General features: G+C 50.4%; 1 protein-coding gene across 1 annotated transcript in view; it reads left to right on the forward strand.

The window, feature by feature from the left end:
• Positions 1-23,691, forward strand: part of LOC141053908 (ICOS ligand-like) — an 87,930-nt gene extending 64,239 nt beyond the window's left edge. The window contains exons 5-6 of the mRNA XM_073551075.1: positions 21,924-22,064; positions 22,969-23,691. Coding sequence (XP_073407176.1) covers positions 21,924-22,064; positions 22,969-23,006 — 179 coding nt within the window. The 3' untranslated portion in view covers positions 23,007-23,691. The remainder of the gene's footprint in view (positions 1-21,923; positions 22,065-22,968) is intronic.
• The last annotated feature ends 541 nt before the right edge of the window (positions 23,692-24,232 follow it).

Consider the following 24,232-nt stretch of genomic DNA (forward strand, 5'->3'; position numbering starts at 1 on the left):
TGTTGCGGGAAATAAAGGAGGCTGAGGTGATCAGAGACAGTTGTAGCCCGTGGGCAGCTCCAATAGTCTTTGTGAAAAAGAAAGATGGTACCATGAGAATGTGTGTTGATTACAGAAAAATTAACAGCATTACACATAAGGATGCCTACCCATTACCCAGAATTGAAGAGTCATTAGCTGCACTTAAAACTGCTAACTACTTTTCCACCTTAGATCTCACTAGTGAGTATTGGCCGGTTCCCGTGGCAGAGGCAGACAAGGAGAAAACAGCGTTTACTACACCAATGGGTCTCTGCGAGTTCAACTACATGCCGTTCGGGCTCTGTACCGCCCCAGGGACATTTCAACGGCTAATGGAATGCTGTCTTGGACACAAGAACTTCGAGACAGTCCTGTTGTACCTTGATGATGTCATTGTTTTCTCCAAGACTTATGAAGACCATCTGAAGCACCTGTCTGAGGTGTTCGAAGCCTTGTCCAACTTTGGTCTGAAAGTGAAGCCTTCCAAATGCCACCTCCTGAAGCCCAAGGTACAGTACCTCGGTCATGTAGTGAGTGCAGAAGGTGTGGCATCGGATCCTGACAAAGTCACTGTTATCCGAGACTGGCAGAAGCCCAGCAACCTCCATGAAGTACGTCAATTCCTCGGGTTGGTAGGCTACTACCGAAGGTTCATCAAAGGCTTCACTGAGATAGCCACGCCTATGCAAAATCTTCTGGTGGGCCAGCCCAAGAAAGCCAGAAAGAAGAGTCCTACATTTGAATGGAATGAGGAACTGGAGAGGTCCTTCACTCGACTGAAGATGGCTCTCACAGGAGATGAAGTTCTGGCCTACCCAGATTATGACCAGCCATTTGTTCTGTATACTGATGCCAGCAACGTGGGTCTGGGAGCAGTACTGTCACAGGTACAGAATGGCAAAGAAAGTGATCTCCTACGCCAGCAGGAAGCTTCGTCCCACTGAAAGGAACCCTGACAACTACAGTTCCTTCAAACTGGAGTTCTTGCCATAGTCTGGGCTGTGACTGAGAGATTCAAGCATTATCTAGCTTCAGCCAAGTTTACCATCTTCAAGGACAACAACCCGTTGACTCACTTGGAAACTGCCAAACTAGGCGCACTGGAGCAGCGATGGATGGCCCGGCTGTCTAACTATGAATTTACCATCAAGTACCGAGCAGGGCACAAGAATGCCAATGCTGATGCGCTGTCCAGAATGCCTATTCTGCCAGATGCAGGAGAAGACCCTGAGGCACTAGAAGAAATAGTTACCTGCCTTCCACCGGCCAATTGCGGCCCAACGTGCCCAAGGAGTGAGAAACCGACGGTCTGTCGTGAAAGAGGCCACCCTAACTCCATTGCCTCATCATGACTGGGCAGAAACCCAGGATAGCGACCCTGCAGTCCGCCTGGTAAAGGAGCTACTGTCACAAGTTGACTCATGCCCAGATCCAGTTGCTCCGGAAGAAACGCAGCAGTTGTGGAAGGAGAGATGCAGGCTGTTAATCTACGAGAGAAAGCTGTGTCGGAGGAGTATCAATGCCCGCACTCATGAGTTGGTCTGGCAAGTGGTAGTCCCAAAGAGGGAGGCATCAATGGTCTTGGAAGCAAACCACAATGGAGCTGGACACTTCAGATGGAAGAAGTTGGAGGCCTTGCTCCGGGAGAGATTCTACTGGGCTGGTATGAGGAAAGCCATTGAAAATTGGTGCTGGGAGTGTGGACAATGTAACCTGCGCAGAAAGGACTGTAACAGCCAGCGAGCTCCTTTGCAGCAAATAATAACCAAACAACCCCGTGAGTTGGTTGCCCTGGACCATGTGAAGCTGGTTCCAAGCCGTTCAGGCTACATTTATGCTCTTACCATCGTTGACCACTACTCAAGATTCCTGGTAGTTGTGCCTGTCAAGGATCAAACAGCCAGGATAGCAGCTAGAGCATTCCAACAGCACTTTTGTTGACCACACGGATATCCCGAGCGAGTGCTTACAGATCAAGGTCCAGCCTTTGAGGCAGAAGTGTTCCAGGAATTCTGTAACTTGTACGGTTGCAAGAAGATCAGGACAACACCATGCCATCCACAGACCAATGGCATGTGTGAAAAGATGAATCAGGTGGTGATCGATCTACTGAAGACCTTGCCTTTGCAAGAGAGGAATCTGTGGCCAAAGAAGTTGCCAGATCTGGTAGACCTCTACAATCACATTCCTGTGAATTCCACCAACTGCACTCCAGCCTACCTAATGAGAGCGAGGCCTGGCAAGCTGCCTATTGATTTGGATATCGGAGTCCTTACACCTGAGGTAACATCACCAGATTCTGACTGGGATACAGAACGGCAGCAGCAGTACCGTAGAGTACAAGAGTGTGTCGAAAAGAGTCTAGCTCAGGCAAGACAAAAACAAGAAAAGAACTACAATCAGCATGCACCTGCAGTTCCCTTTTCACCAGGAGAACAAGTCCTAAAGAGGAAAAGAAGGATGCATAAATTGGATGACCAATGGGAAGCTGAACCCTACACCGTCTTACCATCAAACTTTGACAACACCAAAGTGTGCCTTATCAGTAAGGATGGAGGAAAAACCTCATCAGCAGTATCGAGGGATCATCTGAAATTGTGCCCTCACCAACTAAAGGACAGAATGGAAGAACAAAACAACCTTCAGCCCATAGAAGAAGAAGAAGAAAAGGTCAGCACAATACTCGGAGAATTCCCTGCAAATTGGACTAGAGCGAATCAAGCCATACTGGTGCCAGCTTTGACCTTTCCCCAACTGGTAGTGCAAGAAGAAGTGACTCAAGACCACTCTGAAAACCAGCAAGTACAAGCAGCGGATGCCACACCAGCAGTGGAACAAGAGAATTCTCACACTGCCAGTGGTGAATCTGTCATGCCCACACTGAGTAGAAGTGGTCCTAGGAAATCTAGTATCCCTGTGCTATGCAGAACCAACAGTAGTGCAGCCAGTACAGCACACACTACACCATTAGTTAACACAAGGCATTCAGTAAGGTCCCCAACAACACCAGTGCTACGTAGGTCTGTCCCTAGTACCCAAGGTATTCCACCCTTAAGGTTCCGCATATAGATAAGTTTTGTAATTGTTAATCTGTAAATATGCAACGTTTCAAGTTTTGTGCCTACAGAGACTCTGTAAGACTTTTTGGATATTTTATTTTTGTTTCAATGGACAGCTGGACCACAGGACTATGTGTGGCCAAAACTCTACTTGTAAATAGTTCACCAACTTGCTCAGGAATTGGACCATGGACATTGACGCATGGACTAATCGTCATCAGGACTATTTTTGAGATTATTTTTGTAATTTTTCATTTTTGAGATCTTGTTATAATTGTTAATTTGTTAATATGTTTTACTTGTTTTCTTCAGTCCGGGAGTACTGAATTGCACTAGGGGGGAATGTGGCACTCCCAGGAGTATGGTCGCCACAATGGCATTACCTTCCTCCTGGGGAGTGTGATGTCATGCTAGGAAAGAATGAAGGGTCTCTCTGTCAGTTAACCACAGCACACAACACAGCTCCCATTCCAGGCCAGCAGAGGGAGCTCTGAAACAAAACTGGGGGAAGAGATGCTCTCTGGGGGCCAGGAAGGGGAAATTTAGTCAGTTCCTGTGAGGAGGGCAACGTGTGTGGATGTGAGGAGAAGAGCTGGGAGATTGAGCAGAGAGTTCAGGCTCATTCCCAGCTATAGCGCATGATCTGGAGCCCGGTATCCAAGGCTGTACGGACACTGATGGTCCTGCAACAGAAACCGGAGGAATAGGAAGCTGTAAATGCTCTATTCCCACATAAGACTCGGAGGCACAACAGCGACGTGTGAGCCAGAAGAGGAAGGCTACAGCTGTCTGCCATACGAATGAGTTCTAGAGAGAATAAGCAAGTGGAACTTCAGTGTAACACAGTACTGCAAGTACCTAAAACTAAGCGCTAGGAAGGAGACTACACAACCCATCTGCATAGAGAGATTCCTAAGTTGCTTCCAGGTTAACCAGCTCCTGTGCTATCTGTAATCTGGACCCTGGACTGCATTTGCCAAGCAAAGTAAAGGTAAAGAAACTGCACTCTGTTGTGTCCTTGCCTTCTTCCTGCAAACTCTCCTGCACTGCTACATCTCTGTGCCAAACACTACACACTCTTCCTCAACACCTATCCTCTTCATCTACTCTGCTCTGGGACTACAGCCCTGCCTGTGGAGGGCTACACCATCATTGCTGCACCCCACCATCTGTCCCAGAGGATCTGTCCTCAGCGTCGGCTTAACATCTTCATTGCCGAACACCACAGGTGGCGTCACGAATCATTCACTCATAAACTTTATTCCATCACTTCATCACTTTTACATGGGCGCCCAGGGCCACGGACCGGGTCACCGCTGCTGTGACATTCCCCTCTGAGAGACTGGCCCAGTACCGAGTACCCCAAAGCCCTGGGAGGGCGACCCATGTGGACTTGGACATATTTCTGCGGGGGGTTGAAAAAGCCTGCTGCCTGAGGACCAATGGGCTCGATATTTAACTCTAGGGCTCAGATGAAAATCTCTGGAGGTGTTTGTTTCTCTCCCTCGAAAATAAGATGGAGACTATGAGGCTATCAAGCAGGCCCTGATAAAAAGTATCAGCTGACTCCTGAGGTCTGCCGTAAAAAGTTCCGGAACCTCCAACGTGGACCACATGACAGCTACAGTGATGTGGTGCATGGGCTCAGAATCCACTTTGAGCATTGGTCCAAGGACTGTCAGTGACCACCTTTCAGCAGATAAAGGACTTGATGGTGAAAGAGGCGAATAAAGAAGCGAATAAAGCAGCGCAGATTGCTGACACCTACAAGGCCAGTCATAAACCGGAGGTGTGGAAGACGGTCATCGCCAGTGGGAACGGGGGTAAGCCATCAAAACACCCCAGTGCCCCTGCAAGCTGGCCTTCAGGGTGACTGGTCCCATCTTCCAGCACCCGGCCTGCATATGACTCCTGGCGCTGCTATTCCTGTGACCGGACCGGTCACATCAGCCTTGTCTGCACGGAGAGGCAGAAGATGAACCCCACACCTGAGTCCCCAGGGCCTAGTGCAGACATTCTTTTTGTGGGTAGGGCAGTTGGGAGAGCCTGTGAAAATTTGCAATCAGTTACTGTGGGCAACACCATTACTGTTGGTCTAAAGTACACTGGCGCAGAACTAACTCTTGTGCACCCTGAGTTTGTGTTACCGGACAAACTCATTACTGGGATGACCCTGATTGTCACTGGTTTTGGGGGTTGAGACACAGGGGGTCGGGCACCCAGGGTCCGCTAGTCAGAACCGCATGAACCAGGGATCGTCCCGCCGAACGCCGCTCCCTTTAATATGGGCGTAACGCTACTCAGACAACACAGGGTGAGGGTAAAACAGTGGTCAGTCAAATCTTTGATTGATGGGTCTTCTGGGATCAGTGGGCATATTGTGTCTCCAGCTGGTTCGGTTGACTGCAAACTCGTCAACCAATCGGGCTGCTTGCTTTGGGGTGTCGGGCTTCTGGTTGGCTACCCACTCTCGAATTTCTGGGGCCATGTTCTCCATAGGTTGCTCAAGCACGATCATGTCCCATAGGGCAGCAGCGGAGTAGGCAGCCCTACAGTCGAGGCTGCAGTTGCAGTGTCTCCGGAGATGACTGCTAAATTCTACATAAGAGACCCATTGGCGAGACAATGTCCGGAACTTGGTGCTATATCTCTCAGGGGTGATGGTAAAAAGTGCCAGCAGGGTGTCCTTAATAGTTCCATAGTCCAGGCAGTATTGAGGCTCAAGTGACCGAGCAGCATCCACGTCCCGACCAGTCAAACTAGTCTACAGGTATTTAGCCCAGTCAGCTGTGGGTACCTAGTGCATCAGCATTAGAGTCTCAGAATTTTGCAGATGTCCGTCAGCCTGTGTTGGACTCATTAAACACTGGCACGTCTCTGCAGCGAAGATGATTTCCTTGGTGGTGGGCCATCATGGGCCGACTTTAGTGGTAGGGATATTGGAACTCCGAAAATTGATTCAATAACACAAGCCCTCTTCTCACTTGAGGCTCCTGGTCCCAATGCAATCAACAATTCCTGGATTCTGGCAGCTGGTGACTGGGTATTAGATTCCTGACTTCCACTGGATCCTGGATTTGGCAAGCAGCTTAATTCCTCTGGGTCCACTTCAGCGGAGTTTTCATTGACCTCCATGACGTTCTGGGCATCCCGACGGACCAATTCCTTGATCATATCCGACCGAGTGGCGGCCAGTGAACAATAATTTAGAGACAGTAAGGGCCACAGTCATTCTCACATGACCTCCAGCTCATGTTCCTCGGCCTCCTGAAATAATATGTCAGGATAACTCAGATTAAATGCGATGTCGCCACAGGGTGTTCGCCATGTCTTACCGATAGCCTGGGTTTTTCTGGATTGGGGTGCGGGGGATAAAGGAAGTGGGGGTGTCAGAGAACCTCACCACAAATGTTTTATTGGGAACTGATCTGGGACGGTTGGTTACCAGATATATCCCTGACAACCCTCCTAAATCTGATATGTCATGTGATGCAAGCGTTCATAATGTTAATATGATACGTAAAATGTGTGTTGTGGTACAGGAGGACTCAGCCACATCATGGTACGGGGTGATGCTGCCAAGGGTCTCCTAAAAGGAGCCAGCATAAGTGTTAAAGGGCGATGGGAGCAGGCCCGGAGATCATGAGGCATGTGGTCCCATGCACCAGTGTCACGACGGACTGTGACGTGGCCAGTGATAGCTGCCACCCAGATAGCAAAACCTCTAAGTTAAAAAGGAGGCCAGGGAAGGTGTTAACCCCAGCCTATCCTACAGCCTGGCAAGGTGAGGGAAATGTGTGTCTCACTCTCTGTCAGGTGGATGGGGAAAAGGTACCCCGAGCTTGTCAGAGGAGTAGGAAAATTGTACCCAGTCCGTCAAGGTGGTGGGCAGGTATATCCCACCTCCTGTCGAAGAAATAGGAAAAAGTTATCCCCCGAGGAGACAGCCTGTCCAGGTGCGGTCACCCACGGCCTGAGAGCCCAGAATGCAGGAAGCATCCTGTCTCCTGGACTCTCATCATCAAGTGGGATAACAGGACCAGTGACTGACCCAGAACAGGTCCCAGAGGGTTCCTGTAAATTTGGGGCCTTAGCGTCACGTCTGGCTACCTCTAGCAGACCTGGCGGAAGACGCTGAGTAACCTCCCGGAGAAGCCTATCTCCGAAGAGCCCGCATATAGCCTCCATATCTGCTTCTCTCCTGAGAGGACGGTCATATAACCTCCATATCTACTTATCTCCTATGAGGGCGGTCATATAACCTCCATATCTGCTTCTCTCCTGTGAGGGCGGTCATATAACCTCCATATCTGCTTCTCTCCTGTGAGGACGGTCATATAACCTCCATATGTGCTTCTATCCTGCGAGGAATGTTGTGAGTTCATTCTCCCCTTCACCTTTGATGTCTGATGAACTCCCTCTGCTGGTGAAGAGAGGTAGTGAAATTGATTGGGATGGGAAGAACCTGTCATCTGAACAGGCGGAGTGTGATTGGACATCTGGAATTTCTGAGTGGATATAAGGCAGCCGACGTCCTGCAGGGCTGCTGGTGATCCTTTCTGCTCTGAGCTCTTGCATCCAGCTTAGTTCCTGTCTACTAAAAGCTAAGTTTTTTGCCCTGCTATTATTCCTTGAGATTTTGTCTGGTTTCCTTAGTGTTTGTATTCAGCCAGTCCTGGTTGGGACTGGCTGAATTCCATTTTTGTCTCTGATCAGTTGATCTCTTTGCTTTGTTTTCAGAATATACCTGAGTGCTGATATAGTGATTTTGAAGTCTAGCGACTTCAGGGCCTTTTTCCCCTATCAGACGGTTGGGACATTTTTGGTAGGGTTTTTTGCGGATTGCAGCCAGCATCTTTTCTGTCCTGTCCTATCTAGTTAGTTGGGCCCCATCGTTTGCTCAGCCTGCCTTTCTGTCTGTGTTTGTGTTTTCATCTGTTTTTCACCAACAATACATGTTGGGGGCTGTCTATTGCTTTGGGGTCTGCTCTGGGGCAGTTTATATTTCCCCTTTCCTTCTTTAGGCTTATGTAGTTCTCCGGCTGTGACGAGGGGTCTAGGGCACCGTAGGAACCCCCCACGGCTACTGTTAGTTGTGGTGTATAGGATCAGGGGTCTGCAATCCGATAGCTACCAACCTCTCCGGTTTTCTGGACTTAGCTTGTATTTTTGTTTTCTCCTCCTCCGGTGACTCATTCATAACAGAGGACGGTCATATAACCTCCATATCTGCTTCTTTCCTATGAGGGCGGTCATATAACCTCCATATCTGCTTCTCTCCTGTGAGGACGGTCATATAACCTCCATATCTACTTCTCTCCTGTGAGGGCGGTCATATAACCTCCATATCTACTTCTCTTCTATGAGGGCGGTCATATAACCTCCATATATGCTTCTCTCCTGTGAGGACGGTCATATAACCTCCATATCTGCTTCTCTCCTGTGAGGACGGTCATATAACCTCCATATCTGCTTCTCTCCTGTGAGGACGGTCATATAACCTCCATATCTGCTTCTCTCCTGTGAGGACGGTCATATAACCTCCATATCTACTTCTCTTCTATGAGGGCGGTCATATAACCTCCATATCTGCTTCTCTCCTGTGAGGACGGTCATATAACCTCCATATCTGCTTCTCTCCTGTGAGGGCGGTCATATAACCTCCATATCTGCTTCTCTGCTGTGAGGACGGTCATATAACCTCCATATATGCTTCTCTCCTGTGAGGACGGTCATATAACCTCCATATCTGCTTCTCTCCTGTGAGGACGGTCATATAACCTCCATATCTGCTTCTCTCCTGTGAGGGCGGTCATATAACCTCCATATCTGCTTCTCTCCTGTGAGGACGGTCATATAACCTCCATATCTGCTTCTCTCCTGTGAGGACGGTCATATAACCTCCATATCTGCTTCTCTCCTGTGAGGACGGTCATATAACCTCCATATCTGCTTCTCTCCTGTGAGGACGGTCATATAACCTCCATATCTGCTTCTCTCCTGTGAGGACGGTCATATAACCTCCATATCTGCTTCTCTCCTGTGAGGACGGTCATATAACCTCCATATCTGCTTCTCTCCTGTGAGGACGGTCATATAACCTCCATATCTACTTCTCTCCTATGAGGACCGTCATATAACCTCCATATCTACTTCTCTCCTGTGAGGGCGGTCATATAACCTCCATGTGACGAACAGCCCACCGCCGTTCGTCCACTTACGGGCGACACTAACGGGGGTCCCGCTGCCACCAAAACGCAACGGACAGCGGACCCTGTGTCACCACTATGTCACAATCCCACCACTGACACCGGTGTATCAGCGGACGGAGGGGCATGACACAATGCCGGCACACGGCTATCACAGGCACAGTGGGGCTTATCTTAGTTATCCCAACACTGGCACCATGTGACCAAAAATATCCAGCAAGCTAATCTCGCTCTACAATTTGCCGCAGGGGGAGTTTAATTTGGATGCTCCACCACTGCTATCAATCTTCCAAGTACTGCGGGGATTTATGTATATCCCACTTTCTCAGTTCCACTTTGGAACTTGCAGCTCTCCGGCGCCCCCTTACCCTCAGGTCAGTCAGGGAACTGCACCTAGGATAATTGGTCGCCGGACGGGCTGCCTGTTGTGAACCGGCAATTAGGCTTCTGCAGTAAGGGAATTATGAATGCTGGTGCCGCAGACCCTTCTAGACTGCCAGCAAGCCGCAATAGCCGTACACAACGCGCTGCCACCTGTCACGGTTACTTAATTCACAGTGTTAAATTAAGAGGGTCCGTGGCAAACCCCTTGAATTAGTAGCGATTATCTATCAAAGGCGTATAGTTCGAGTCTTAGAGCATAGAGACAGATCTAAATAATTATTTCATTTATTTTCCGAAAGAGGACAGTGATTACAGATAAAAGTTGCTATAAAATTGAGACATAAAATATGTACAGTACAGGTATAAAATAAAAGTGGAGAAAACAAAGAGATTACACTCACAGTTCCATATTGTTCCTTAGGCAGACCATGCGGCTAAGGGGGGTGGAGGCGGAGCTGCACTTCTCCGCTCATCTGGGTCTTTCTAGCACGACGACTTGAGCTGTTCTGCTCTGGTTTTGTCCAGGAAATGCTTTATAGACTTGCTATGTGACATCACGGAGAGATGCATGCTGGGTTAATCCCACCTCTCTCTTTTGGATGTAGAATTACACTAGAAAACTTATACTAATCATAACTCCGTGGGGGCAGCCCGCACAGACACATATAGGGCATCATTGGTTGTGATTTGTTGAGTACAATAATTCAAGACCAAATATGCAGTAGTTCTGATACACCGTTTAGCTGGAACACATATCTCAGGTTCTGAAAGGATTACGCTTCGCCAGAACCACGGCAGCGACGCTGTGACCGCCCGGATTACAAAAATGTGATTTTCATATCTCTAGGGTATTTGGTTCTTATGGTATAGTCTCTCATAGTTTTATTCGTTTCATACAAAGAAGTCTTTCCCGCTCTGAAGAGGAGAGAAGGAAACAAATGGTTGTAACAGCAGGGGGGTCTCCTATTACTAGTGCGAACACAGGCTGTAGAGGAGGGGGGGTGGCACTGCTCTGTGTGTGTGTGAAGGGAGGAGGGATGAAGCTGCAGAGCTAGCAGCCTGGATTGTCATATCTGCCGGATCTTTCTGGAAAGTTACAACAGAAAACATCATATTTTGTGGACAAAACCCCATACCTCACAGACATTGTACATCACACCTCCCCCCTTATGAGGGCGCTAAGGAGGCATTACCTCTCGGTAATCGGCCATGCGCACCTCAGCGGGTTCGCCCCGGCGGGACAACCCATCGGCATTGCCGTTTTCACTGCCCTTCCTGTGTTTTACAGTGAAGTCGTACTGTTAAAGGGCAAGGCTCCAGCGGAGCAACCTTCCATTGGTTCCGGACACTGTGTGCAACCAGCTCAGAGGGTTGTGGTCAGTTACCACCGTGAAGGCGCGCCCGTACAGGTAGGGCTGCAAACGTTGCAGTGCCCACACCATGGCCAGACACTCCTTCTCGATGGTTGAGTATGCCACTTCCCTCGGCAAAAGTTTCCGGCTCAGGTACAACACGGGGTGTTCTTGGTCCCCCGAGTCGACCTGGCTAAGCACAGCACCGAGGCCAAACTCGCTGGCGTCGGTCTGTACCAGAAACGGGCGACTGCTGTCGACTGCTCTCAACACTGGAGAGTTGCACAGGGCTGCTTTCAAAGCTTGGAAAGCCGCCTCACAGTCATCTGTCCAGTTGACTGTTTGGGGTAGCCTCTGCTTGGTGAGGTCAGTCAAGGGTTTGGCAAGGGCGCTATAGTCCTGTACGAACCGCCTATAGTACCCTGCAGTGCCCAAGAAGGACTTCACCTGTTTCTTGGTCCTGGGGGTGGGCCAGGACACGATTGCGTCCACTTTTTCTGGCTCCGGACTCATGGAACCCCCGCCTACCCGGTGCCCCAGGTAGTGGACCTTGCGCATGCCTATCTGGCACTTCCCCGGCTTGATGGTCAGGCCTGCCTGGTGAAGACGCTTGAGCACCTCCTGGAGGTGCTGAAGGTGTTCCTCCCAGGTGGAACTGAAGACGGCAATATCGTCTAAGTACGCCACCGCGTACTCCTCCAGTCCCCGAAGCAGGTGGTTGACCATCCGCTGGAAAGTGGCAGGGGCATTCTTCATGCCGAAGGGCATGACTGTGGACTCGTACAGTCCAAAGGGGGTGATAAAGGCGGATTTCTCCTGCGCCTCAGGGCTCAGGGGAATCTGCCAGTATCCCCGACTCAAATCCATGATGGATATGTAGTTGGCGTTTGTCAACCGCTCGAGCAGATCCTCGATGCGCGGCATTGGGTGGGCATCAGAGGTTGTGATGGCGTTGAGCCCCCTGTAGTCCACGCAGAACCGGGTGGTTCGATCCTTTTTAGGCACGAGGACTACAGGTGAAGCCCACGCGCTTTTTGACCGTCGAATCACCCCCAGCCTTAACATCTCATCGATCTCTTGGCGCATAACTTGTTGCACCGTCTCAGAGATCCGATAGGGTGTTCGCCGTAATGGGGAGTGATTCCCGGTGTCCACCTCATGAACCGCTAACTCCGTCCTCCCCGGTTGGTTGGTGAACACGGGCCGGAAGAGTTTCAGGGTGGCCATCAACTGCAACCGCTGGGACACGGTGAGCGAACCACTTATCTCCATGTCCTCAATGGACCCATTGGCCTTGGCCTGGGCCAGCATGTCCAGGAGGGGATCTTCCTCCCCATCCTCTGGCAGATTGCAGACCGGTAGGACGCAAGCTTCACGTTCATAGTGCGCCTTCAGCATGTTGACGTGAAAGGCCTTGCGCCTACCCCGAGCATGGTCAAGCGTGACCACGTAGGTGACCGGGTTGAGCTGTTGGTGGACGACGTATGGGCCTTCCCAGGCTGCCTGAAGCTTATCCGTTGGTACGGGGACCAGCACCCAGACCTTTTGACCCACCTGGTAGGTCCGCTCCCGGGCGTTCTGGTCGTACCAGCGCTCCTGGTCAGCCTGAGCCTGCGTCATGTTGTCATGCATCAACTGCGTCAAGGTCTGCATCTTGTCACGGAAGCGCATGACATAATCCACGATGGACACTTCTGTGGGGTTTGGCTCATCTTCCCAGGATTCTCTTATCAACCCAAGGGGTCCCCGGACTCGCCTGCCATACAGGAGCTCGAAGGGGGGGAACCCGGTCGAGGCCTGCGGAACTTCTCTGTAAGCGAACAGCAGGTGTGGGAGGTACCGCTCCCAGTCGCGCCCTTGGGTCTCAACCAGTATGCGGAGCATCTGTTTGAGGGTACCGTTGAAACGTTCACACAAACCATTAGTCTGTGGGTGATACGGACTCGATACCAGCTGCGTCACCTGCATTTTCTCACAGAGAGCCTCCATTAGGCGAGACATGAATTGGGGCCCTTGATCGGTAAGCATCTCCCTGGGAAATCCTACTCTTGAAAAGATGGTCACCAGTGCGTCAGCCACCTTATCTGCCCTGGTTGAAGACAGAGCTACTGCCTCTGGGTACCGGGTAGCGTAGTCTACCACGGTGAGAATGTATCGCTTTCCGGAGCTGCTGGGGACGGACAGCGGTCCTACAATGTCCACCGCGATTCTCTGGAAAGGCTCCTCTATCACCGGCAAAGGAATAAGGGGAGCCTTAAGAGCAGGCCCCGCCTTACCCACTTTTTGACAGGTGGCACAGGAGCGGCAGTAGTGTGTTACATCTGTCCCCATCTTGGGCCCATAGAAGTGTTGAGACAGCCGTGCCTTTGTTTTGCTGATCCCCAAGTGTCCAGCGAGTGGAATCTCATGGGCAATCCGCAACAACTCAGTTCTGAACTGATAGGGGACGACCAGCTGTCTTTCCCTCAACCACTCCTTTTTAGGATCTCCGGGTACTGTCTCCCGGTACAACCTTCCTCGTTCCCAGAACACCCTCTCCTTATCAGACTTGGAGGTGGGTGTCTCGGCGAGACCTCTCAATTTCTCCAGGCTGGCATCTGAGTGCAGAGCAGCCTGGAACTCCATGCTGGAGGCTGCCAGAAGTGACGTCAGGGTCCCCTCTTTACTGGGACCCTCTGGAACCGGCTCTTGGTTCACCTCTGGTTCAGTCTCTCCTGTAGCAGCAGAGGGTCCAGAAGACAGTGCGTTACCTGCGATCTGGGCACTCTGACTGCGTGTGACAGCTGCTATGTATGCTGTCTCCCTGGGGATTTCTACAGACCCACCAGCCGGTGCTGGCTTGGGCTCTACCTCCCCATCCACCCCCAACACTTCAGGAGCAGGGCTACTTATGGGCCAGTTACCTTCCTCGGTGGCACTGGTCAGCTGCATGGCATTACCTTCCTCATGGTCCCCATGCACCTCCCCATTTCCTTGAGCACCGTTGCTTACTCCTGCCAGGGGTTCCTCAGCCGTCTCACTCCGCAGAGTGACGGGGCTGAGCACTTCGGTACCTGTGGACACATCTACCGCTTCAAAGAAAGGGTTAACGGGTTCAGTCGGCACAGATGCATCAGCATCATACCTGGGGAAAGAATGGTTGTTAGTTGCATCATTACTCATCAAGGCATTAGCAGGTAACACATTCAGTTTCCCGTCATCATCATCATCATCATCATCAGGGTTAACGTTACCCTTATTATCAGTTTGGGGAAGGGTGTCAGGGACGTAGTATGCAACCATCCGACCCAAGTCAGTCCCCAATAAAACATCAGTGGGCAGGTTTTCAGACACTCCCACCTCCCTCAACCCGCTCCCGGCACCCCAGTCAAGAAAAACTCGTGCCACTGGCAAGGGACAATGGGTGCCTCCAATCCCGGTTACAGTCAGGGTTTTCCCCTCAACAAACTCTTCAGGGGCCGCCAGTCCAGGACGGATGAGGGTTCGTTCAGCCCCGGTGTCCTTGAGGCCTGTAGCAAGACGGGCCCCCACCTGAACAGGTTGAACGTTGTCGTCAGCCCTCCCAACCACACCTCCCACCAAAAGAACAGAGGCGTTGGGCCCGGGGGCCTTGGCTGGGGGGTTCTTCGGCCTGTTCGGACAGGCGTAAAAGAAGTGACCAGGCCGCTGGCAGTGGTGACACAGGCGACTGTCAGTAGCCGGCCTGTTGTTGGCAACAGGGACAGGGCCTCCGGAGGGACGGCTAGCTGGGGCATTGGGGTTGGTTGCTGGCTTACCCCCTTTCCAGCTGGTGGCGACTGGCCTCCGCGTCTCGGGCTTCCGGTTGGCCTCGTGGTTGTCGGCGATCTGCGCCGCTTTGTCCGCGTTCGTTGGTTCGCGGTCCAGGATGAACTGTCGGACCTCAGCTGGGCAGAGATGCAGGAACTGGTCTTTGATCATCAGGTCCCGTAGCTGCTCAAAGGTTTCAACGGACAGTCCATGGATCCACTGGTCAAAGTGGGTCCTGAGTCCTTGCACCACATCACTGTAGCTATCATGTGGGCCACGTTGGAGGTGCCGGAACTTCTTTCGGTATACCTCAGGTGTCAGCCGGTATTTGGCGATCAGCGCCTGCTTTATGGCGACATAGTCGTCATCGGCTTCTGGCGGAAGAGAAGCAAATGCCTCCAGGGCTTTGCCTTTTAGCCCTGGGGTCAAGTACCTTGCCCATTGGTCTCTAGGCAGCTGGTACTGTCTGCAGGCTTTCTCAAAGGCTCGCAGGAACGTGTCCAAGTCCCCATCCTTTTCCATCACGGGAAAGTGCTCTGGCCGGGGTTTAGGAGTCTGGACGCTGCTGGGCTCACTGCTTCGGGCTGTGGGGGCATTCCCACCCCGCTGGAGTACCTCCAGTTCATGGGCCCTCTGCGCCTCCCGCTCGGCTCGCTGCTCTGCTCTCTCAGCCTCAGCTTGGCGCTCGCGTCTCTCCGCCTCCCGCTCGGCTCGCTGCTCTGCTCTCTCTCGAGCTTGCTGGATCAGCTGCAGACGTCCGTCACGGTCTTCGGCAGGGAGTGCGTCCAAGGTCGCTTGCAGGTAGGGGTCCAGCGTGCTCTGATTGAATGTGGGCCCCGCGCTCATGAGTGGAGCCTCTGCTGCAGCCCCATTGTCACTTGGGCCAACTTCTGCACTCGCTGGATTCTGGTCGTTGTCCAGCTGCACTAGAGCTTCATCATTTGAGCTCTGTTTTTGTTCGTGGCGTCAAGGCCTTGGTACGTGCATAACCCAGCAAGAACTTCCTTTGTCTGCCGGTTGTACCAAGGTTCTCCTTTTGCCGCCATGGTTGCCAAATAAAAGATAGAAAAAGAAAAACGAAGAAACGGGAGGGGGATACTTGCAAGTACACACTAATGTCTCAGGACTAGTAACCACTGAGTCTGTTCTCCAAAACCTATGATGCAGGATTCCCGCAGGAACCGTGCAGGTTTTTAGTGAGAGGAATGATTGCTCAAACCAAATCACTAATGCTCTAGGATTATCCCACCGCGCTGCCACCAATATGTAACGAACAGCCCACCGCCGTTCGTCCACTTACGGGCGACACTAACGGGGGTCCCGCTGCCACCAAAACGCGACGGACAGCGGACCCTGTGTCACCACTATGTCACAATCCCACCACTGACACCGGTGTATCAGCGGACGGAGGGGCGTGACACAATGCCGGCACACGGCTATCACAGGCGCAGTGGGGCTTATCTTAGTTATCCCAACACTGGCACCATGTGACCAAAAATATCCAGCAAGCTAATCTCGCTCTACAATTTGCCGCAGGGGGAGTTTAATTTGGATGCCCCACCACTACTATCAATCTTCCAAGTACTGCGGGGATTTATGTATATCCCACTTTCTCAGTTCCACTTTGGAACTTGCAGCTCTCCGGCGCCCCCCTTACCCTCAGGTCAGTCAGGGAACTGCACCTAGGATAATTGGTCGCCGGACGGGCTGCCTGTTGTGAACCGGCAATTAGGCTTCTGCAGTAAGGGAATTATGAATGCTGGTGCCGCAGACCCTTCTAGACTGCCAGCAAGCCGCAATAGCCGTACACAACGCGCTGCCACCTGTCACGGTTACTTAATTCACAGTGTTAAATTAAGAGGGTCCGTGGCAAACCCCTTGAATTAGTAGCGATTATCTATCAAAGGCGTATAGTTCAAGTCTTAGAGCATAGAGACAGATCTAAATAATTATTTCATTTATTTTCCGAAAGAGGACAGTGATTACAGATAAAAGTTGCTATAAAATTGAGACATAAAATATGTACAGTACAGGTATAAAATAAAAGTGGAGAAAACAAAGAGATTACACTCACAGTTCCATATTGTTCCTTAGGCAGACCATGCGGCTAAGGGGGGTGGAGGCGGAGCTGCACTTCTCCGCTCATCTGGGTCTTTCTAGCACGACGACTTGAGCTGTTCTGCTCTGGTTTTGTCCAGGAAATGCTTTATAGACTTGCTATGTGACATCACGGAGAGATGCATGCTGGGTTAATCCCACCTCTCTCTTTTGGATGTAGAATTACACTAGAAAACTTATACTAATCATAACTCCGTGGGGGCAGCCCGCACAGACACATATAGGGCATCATTGGTTGTGATTTGTTGAGTACAATAATTCAAGACCAAATATGCAGTAGTTCTGATACACCGTTTAGCTGGAACACATATCTCAGGTTCTGAAAGGATTACGCTTCGCCAGAACCACGGCAGCGACGCTGTGACCGCCCGGATTACAAAAATGTGATTTTCATATCTCTAGGGTATTTGGTTCTTATGGTATAGTCTCTCATAGTTTTATTCGTTTCAAACAAAGAAGTTTTTCCCGCTCTGAAGAGGAGAGAAGGAAACAAATGGTTGTAACAGCAGGGGGGTCTCCTATTACTAGTGCGAACACAGGCTGTAGAGGAGGGGGGGGTGGCACTGCTCTGTGTGTGTGAAGGGAGGAGGGATGAAGCTGCAGAGCTAGCAGCCTGGATTGTCATATCTGCCGGATCTTTCTGGAAAGTTACAACAGAAAACATCATATTTTGTGGACAAAACCCCATACCTCACAGACATTGTACATCACACTCCATATCTGCTTCTCTCCTGTGAGGACGGTCATATAACCTCCATATCTGCTTCTCTCCTGTGAGGACGGTCATATAACCTCCATATCTGCTTCTCTCCTGTGAGGACGGTCATATAACCTCCATATCTGCTTCTCTCCTGTGAGGACGGTCATATAACCTCCATATCTGCTTCTCTCCTGTGAGGACGGTCATATAACCTCCATATCTGCTTCTCTCCTGTGAGGACGGTCATATAACCTCCATATCTGCTTCTCTCCTGTGAGGACGGTCATATAACCTCCATATCTGCTTCTCTCCTGTGAGGACGGTCATATAACCTCCATATCTGCTTCTCTCCTGTGAGGACGGTCATATAACCTCCATATCTGCTTCTCTCCTGTGAGGACCGTCATATAACCTCCATATCTGCTTCTCTCCTGTGAGGACGGTCATATAACCTCCATATCTGCTTCTCTCCTGTGAGGACGGTCATATAACCTCCATATCTGCTTCTCTCCTGTGAGGACGGTCATATAACCTCCATATCTGCTTCTCTCCTGTGAGGACGGTCATATAACCTCCATATATGCTTCTCTCCTGTGAGGGCGGTCATATAACCTCCATATCTGCTTCTCTCCTGTGAGGACGGTCATATAACCTCCATATCTGCTTCTCTCCTGTGAGGGCGGTCATATAACCTCCATATCTGCTTCTCTCCTGTGAGGACGGTCATATAACCTCCATATATGCTTCTCTCCTGTGAGGACGGTCATATAACCTCCATATATGCTTCTCCTGTGAGGACGGTCATATAACCTCCATATCTGCTTCTCTCCTGTGAGGGCGGTCATATAACCTCCATATCTGCTTCTCTCCTGTGAGGACTGTCATGTAACCTCCATATCTGCTTCTCTCCTGTGAGGACGGTCATATAACCTCCATATCTGCTTCTCTCCTGTGAGGACGGTCATATAACCTCCATATCTGCTTCTCTCCTGTGAGGGCGGTCATATAACCTCCATATCTGCTTCTCTCCTGTGAGGACGGTCATGTAACCTCCATATCTGCTTCTCTCCTGTGAGGACTGTCATGTAACCTCCATATCTGCTTCTCTCCTGTGAGGACGGTCATATAACCTCCATATCTGCTTCTCTCCTGTGAGGACGGTCATATAACCTCCATATCTGCTTCTCTCCTGTGAGGACGGTCATATAACCTCCATATCTGCTTCTCTCCTGTGAGGACCGTCATATAACCTCCATATCTGCTTCTCTCCTGTGAGGACGGTCATATAACCTCCATATCTGCTTCTCTCCTGTGAGGACGGTCATATAACCTCCATATCTGCTTCTCTCCTGTGAGGACGGTCATATAACCTCCATATCTGCTTCGCTCCTGTGAGGACGGTCATATAACCTCCATATCTGCTTCTCTCCTGTGAGGACGGTCATATAACCTCCATATCTGCTTCTCTCCTGTGAGGACGGTCATATAACCTCCATATCTGCTTCTCTCCTGTGAGGACGGTCATATAACCTCCATATCTGCTTCTCCCCTGTGAGGACGGTCATATAACCTCCATATCTGCTTCTCTCCTGTGAGGACGGTCATATAACCTCCATATCTGCTTCTCTCCTGTGAGGACGGTCATATAACCTCCATATCTGCTTCTCTCCTGTGAGGACGGTCATATAACCTCCATATCTGCTTCTCTCCTGTGAGGACGGTTATATAACCTCCATATCTGCTTCTCTCCTGTGAGGACCGTCATATAACCTCCATATCTGCTTCTCTCCTGTGAGGACGGTCATATAACCTCCATATCTGCTTCTCTCCTGTGAGGATGGTCAAATAACCTCCATATCTGCTTCGCTCCTGTGAGGACGGTCATATAACCTCCATATCTGCTTCGCTCCTGTGAGGACGGTCATATAACCTCCATATCTGCTTCTCTCCTGTGAGGACGGTCATATAACCTCCATATCTGCTTCGCTCCTGTGAGGACGGTCATATAACCTCCATATCTGCTTCTCTCCTGTGAGGACGGTCATATAACCTCCATATCTGCTTCTCTCCTGTGAGGACGGTCATATAACCTCCATATCTGCTTCTCTCCTGTGAGGACGGTCATATAACCTCCATATATGCTTCTCTCCTGTGAGGACGGTCATATAACCTCCATATCTGCTTCTCTCCTGTGAGGACGGTCATATAACCTCCATATCTGCTTCTCTCCTGTGAGGACGGTCATATAACCTCCATATCTGCTTCGCTCCTGTGAGGACGGTCATATAACCTCCATATCTGCTTCTCTCCTGTGAGGACGGTCATATAACCTCCATATCTGCTTCTCTCCTGTGAGGACGGTCATATAACCTCCATATCTGCTTCTCTCCTGTGAGGACGGTCATATAACCTCCATATCTGCTTCTCTCCTGTGAGGACGGTCATATAACCTCCATATCTGCTTCTCTCCTGTGAGGACGGTCATATAACCTCCATATCTGCTTCGCTCCTGTGAGGACGGTCATATAACCTCCATATCTGCTTCTCTCCTGTGAGGACGGTCATATAACCTCCATATATGCTTCTCTCCTGTGAGGACGGTCATATAACCTCCATATCTGCTTCTCTCCTGTGAGGACGGTCATATAACCTCCATATCTGCTTCTCTCCTGTGAGGACGGTCATATAACCTCCATATCTGCTTCTCTCCTGTGAGGACGGTCATATAACCTCCATATCTGCTTCTCTCCTGTGAGGACGGTCATATAACCTCCATATCTGCTTCTCTCCTGTGAGGACGGTTATATAACCTCCATATCTGCTTCTCTCCTGTGAGGACCGTCATATAACCTCCATATCTGCTTCTCTCCTGTGAGGGCGGTCATATAACCTCCATATCTGCTTCTCTCCTGTGAGGACGGTCATATAACCTCCATATCTGCTTCTCTCCTGTGAGGACGGTCAAATAACCTCCATATCTGCTTCGCTCCTGTGAGGACGGTCATATAACCTCCATATCTGCTTCTCTCCTGTGAGGACGGTCATATAACCTCCATATATGCTTCTCTCCTGTGAGGACGGTCATATAACCTCCATATCTGCTTCTCTCCTGTGAGGACGGTCATATAACCTCCATATCTGCTTCTCTCCTGTGAGGACGGTCATATAACCTCCATATATGCTTCTCTCCTGTGAGGACGGTCATATAACCTCCATATCTGCTTCTCTCCTGTGAGGACGGTCATATAACCTCCATATCTGCTTCTCTCCTGTGAGGACGGTCATATAACCTCCATATCTGCTTCTCTCCTGTGAGGACGGTCATATAACCTCCATATATGCTTCTCTCCTGTGAGGACGGTCATATAACCTCCATATCTGCTTCTCTCCTGTGAGGACGGTCATATAACCTCCATATCTGCTTCTCTCCTGTGAGGACGGTCATATAACCTCCATATCTGCTTCTCTCCTGTGAGGACGGTCATATAACCTCCATATCTGCTTCTCTCCTGTGAGGACGGTCATATAACCTCCATATCTGCTTCTCTCCTGTGAGGACGGTCATATAACCTCCATATCTGCTTCGCTCCTGTGAGGACGGTCATATAACCTCCATATCTGCTTCTCTCCTGTGAGGACGGTCATATAACCTCCATATATGCTTCTCTCCTGTGAGGACGGTCATATAACCTCCATATCTGCTTCTCTCCTGTGAGGACGGTCATATAACCTCCATATATGCTTCTCTCCTGTGAGGGCGGTCATATAACCTCCATATCTGCTTCTCTCCTGTGAGGACGGTCATATAACCTCCATATATGCTTCTCCTGTGAGGACGGTCATATAACCTCCATATCTGCTTCTCTCCTGTGAGGACGGTCATATAACCTCCATATCTGCTTCTCTCCTGTGAGGACGGTCATATAACCTCCATATCTGCTTCTCTCCTGTGAGGACGGTCATATAACCTCCATATCTGCTTCTCTCCTGTGAGGACGGTCATATAACCTCCATATCTGCTTCTCTCCTGTGAGGGCGGTCATATAACCTCCATATCTGCTTCTCTCCTGTGAGGGCGGTCATATAACCTCCATATCTGCTTCTCTCCTGTGAGGGCGGTCATATAACCTCCATATCTGCTTCTCTCCTGTGAGGGCGGTCATATAACCTCCATATCTGCTTCTCTCCTGTGAGGGCGGTCATATAACCTCCATATCTGCTTCTCTCCTGTGAGGACGGTCATATAACCTCCATATCTGCTTCTCTCCTGTGAGGACGGTCATATAACCTCCATATCTGCTTCTCCTCTCAGATAAGATGGATATTACACCAGAAGTGCCGTCTCCTCCAAACTTCCTGATCATCTTCCTGATCGCTGGAGGATTAGTGGGAGTCTTCCTTATTGGTTTCCTGCTGAGAGGACGATGTCGCGACCGCACCCCAACATATGAAGGTGAGATAACATCACAGCACAGATGTAACTGATGCAGAGGGACAGAATCTGGACGCCGTCCCCACCGAGGACTTACTCTAATAAGAGAACCCACCATACAGTATAGATACTGATGATGGAGGCAACGGGCGGTCATTAGATACTGATGATGGAGGTGATGGGCAGTTACCAGATACTGATGATGGAGGTGACGGGTGGTCACCAGATACTGATGATGGAGGGGACGGAGGGTCACCAGATACTGATGATGGAGGTGACGGGCAGTTACCAGATACTGATGATGGAGGTGGCGGGCAGTTACCAGATACTGATGATGGAGGTGACGGGCAGTTACCAGATACTGATGATGGAGGTGGCGGGCAGTTACCAGATACTGATGATGGAGGTGACGGGCAGTTACCAGATGCTGATGATGGAGGTGACGGGCAGTTACCAGATACTGATGATGGAGGTGACGGGCGGTCACCAGATACTGATGATGGAGGTGACGGGCGGTCACCAGATACTGATGATGGAGGTGACGGGCGGTCACCAGATACTGATGAGGGAGGCCATGATGCCCACGTCAGCTGCCTGCCTCTAGTTGGCGTGTTTTGCAGTGCAGGATCCCGGCGGGTCTCTGTGCTGCAATACATTTCAGATGAATGGGTTTCCGAGGACGAGATATCTGCTGGCATCGGTGGGCTCCACCTCCACCATGGGCTCGGGTGCGGCCCCAATCATTATGCCCCTGTGTGTCACATTACACAGGGGAGAGTCTGCACATGTGTGCTATTCTGGGTTCCGGTGGGATGTATGGTGCTGAGTTTCTTTTGGTCTTGTGGGGGCTACAGATCGGTCACACGGGTCAGTCGTCACGTTCTCTTCTGATCATCCATTTTTCATGTTTTTCTTTTCCTCTTAGTTCCATCCAACCAAGTCAGCGATCTGGGAAGCGGCTGAGCCATGACCGCACCAATAGAATGTGATCACCGCCCTCCGCGGAGGCTGGGCAAATGGATGTCACACAGGGTCAGGAAAGGAAAGTCCAGGCCAATATGGAGAAGCAGCATGGAGGATGACGGTGAAAGGACACAGGGGCCATCACCTCCAAGGGCCTTGACCAAGCAGGCGGGGTATATACAGAAGGATGATGCTGAGTGATGGGAGGGGCATATGGAATAATGGGAGGAGTCCCATACAGTAATAGGAGGGGTTGTACAGATTCAGGGGAGGAGCTCTATCTACAGTGAGTGGAGTGATATGGAGTAAGGGGAGCAGATATATGGGCAGGTGCAGGAGGGACGGTGGGGGTGCAGGAGACAGTGAATGTGCAGGACGGCGGGAGCGCAGGAGGGACGGCGGGAGCGCAGGAGGGACGGCGGGAGCGCAGGAGGGACGGCGGGAGTGCAGGCCCAGAAAAAGAAACCCTTCCTCGGCAATTTCCCAATCACTCATCTTAATGCATCAGGTGCCAACTACTTTTATCAGAAATCCAAAAAAGTGAGATATAAATAACCAACTGAGAAATCCATTATCCGTTTGGATTGATAATTCTGAAGAAGAGCGCAGAGCTCCCGTCAACCCCGGACAGAAAACAAAAACACTCTGATCCCTGAATGGACACAAATAAACGCACATCCCAAAACTTCTCTTGCCTGGGCAGAAATATAAATTGCAGATAAACCGCACAGGCCGCTACTCTGTACATCCCCAGTAGTGAGGATGAATAGTGACCGTGTAAAGTCGTCCGTCCACCAGGACTCCAGAGAATAGCTGATGCCAGGACAGGGGCCGACGGCGTAGCGTCTCACCCAGAGGATCAGGACGGCTATGCTAATCACGCTGATCACATGTGAAGATAGTGAGATCTGATTCTTTCAGAGGAGCAGAAGATGGAGAAAAAAATGTCTCCATCTTCTCCACTGTGTATGTCGGTGGAAATCAGGCTGCACTCAGATGTCATCCGATGCTTCCCACAGACTCACTGCCTTTCATGGAATATTGGATCAGACTTAGACATGCAGAAATTTTTTTCTCGGACAGATGTTGTCTGACAAAAGTATCAGACGTGTGCACGGCCCCATAGATTAACATTGGTCCGAGTGTGATCCAGTGTTTTAGATGTGAATCTGCAGTTTTCTTCAGCCTGTATTGGGATCTTTGGTTCTTGTGCCCGTCCTGGGGAT

The sequence above is a fragment of the Dendrobates tinctorius genome, unplaced genomic scaffold (assembly GCF_039654945.1).
Source record: "Dendrobates tinctorius isolate UK_male_01 unplaced genomic scaffold, ASM3965494v1 ptg000172l, whole genome shotgun sequence".
Lineage (NCBI taxonomy): Eukaryota > Metazoa > Chordata > Amphibia > Anura > Dendrobatidae > Dendrobates > Dendrobates tinctorius.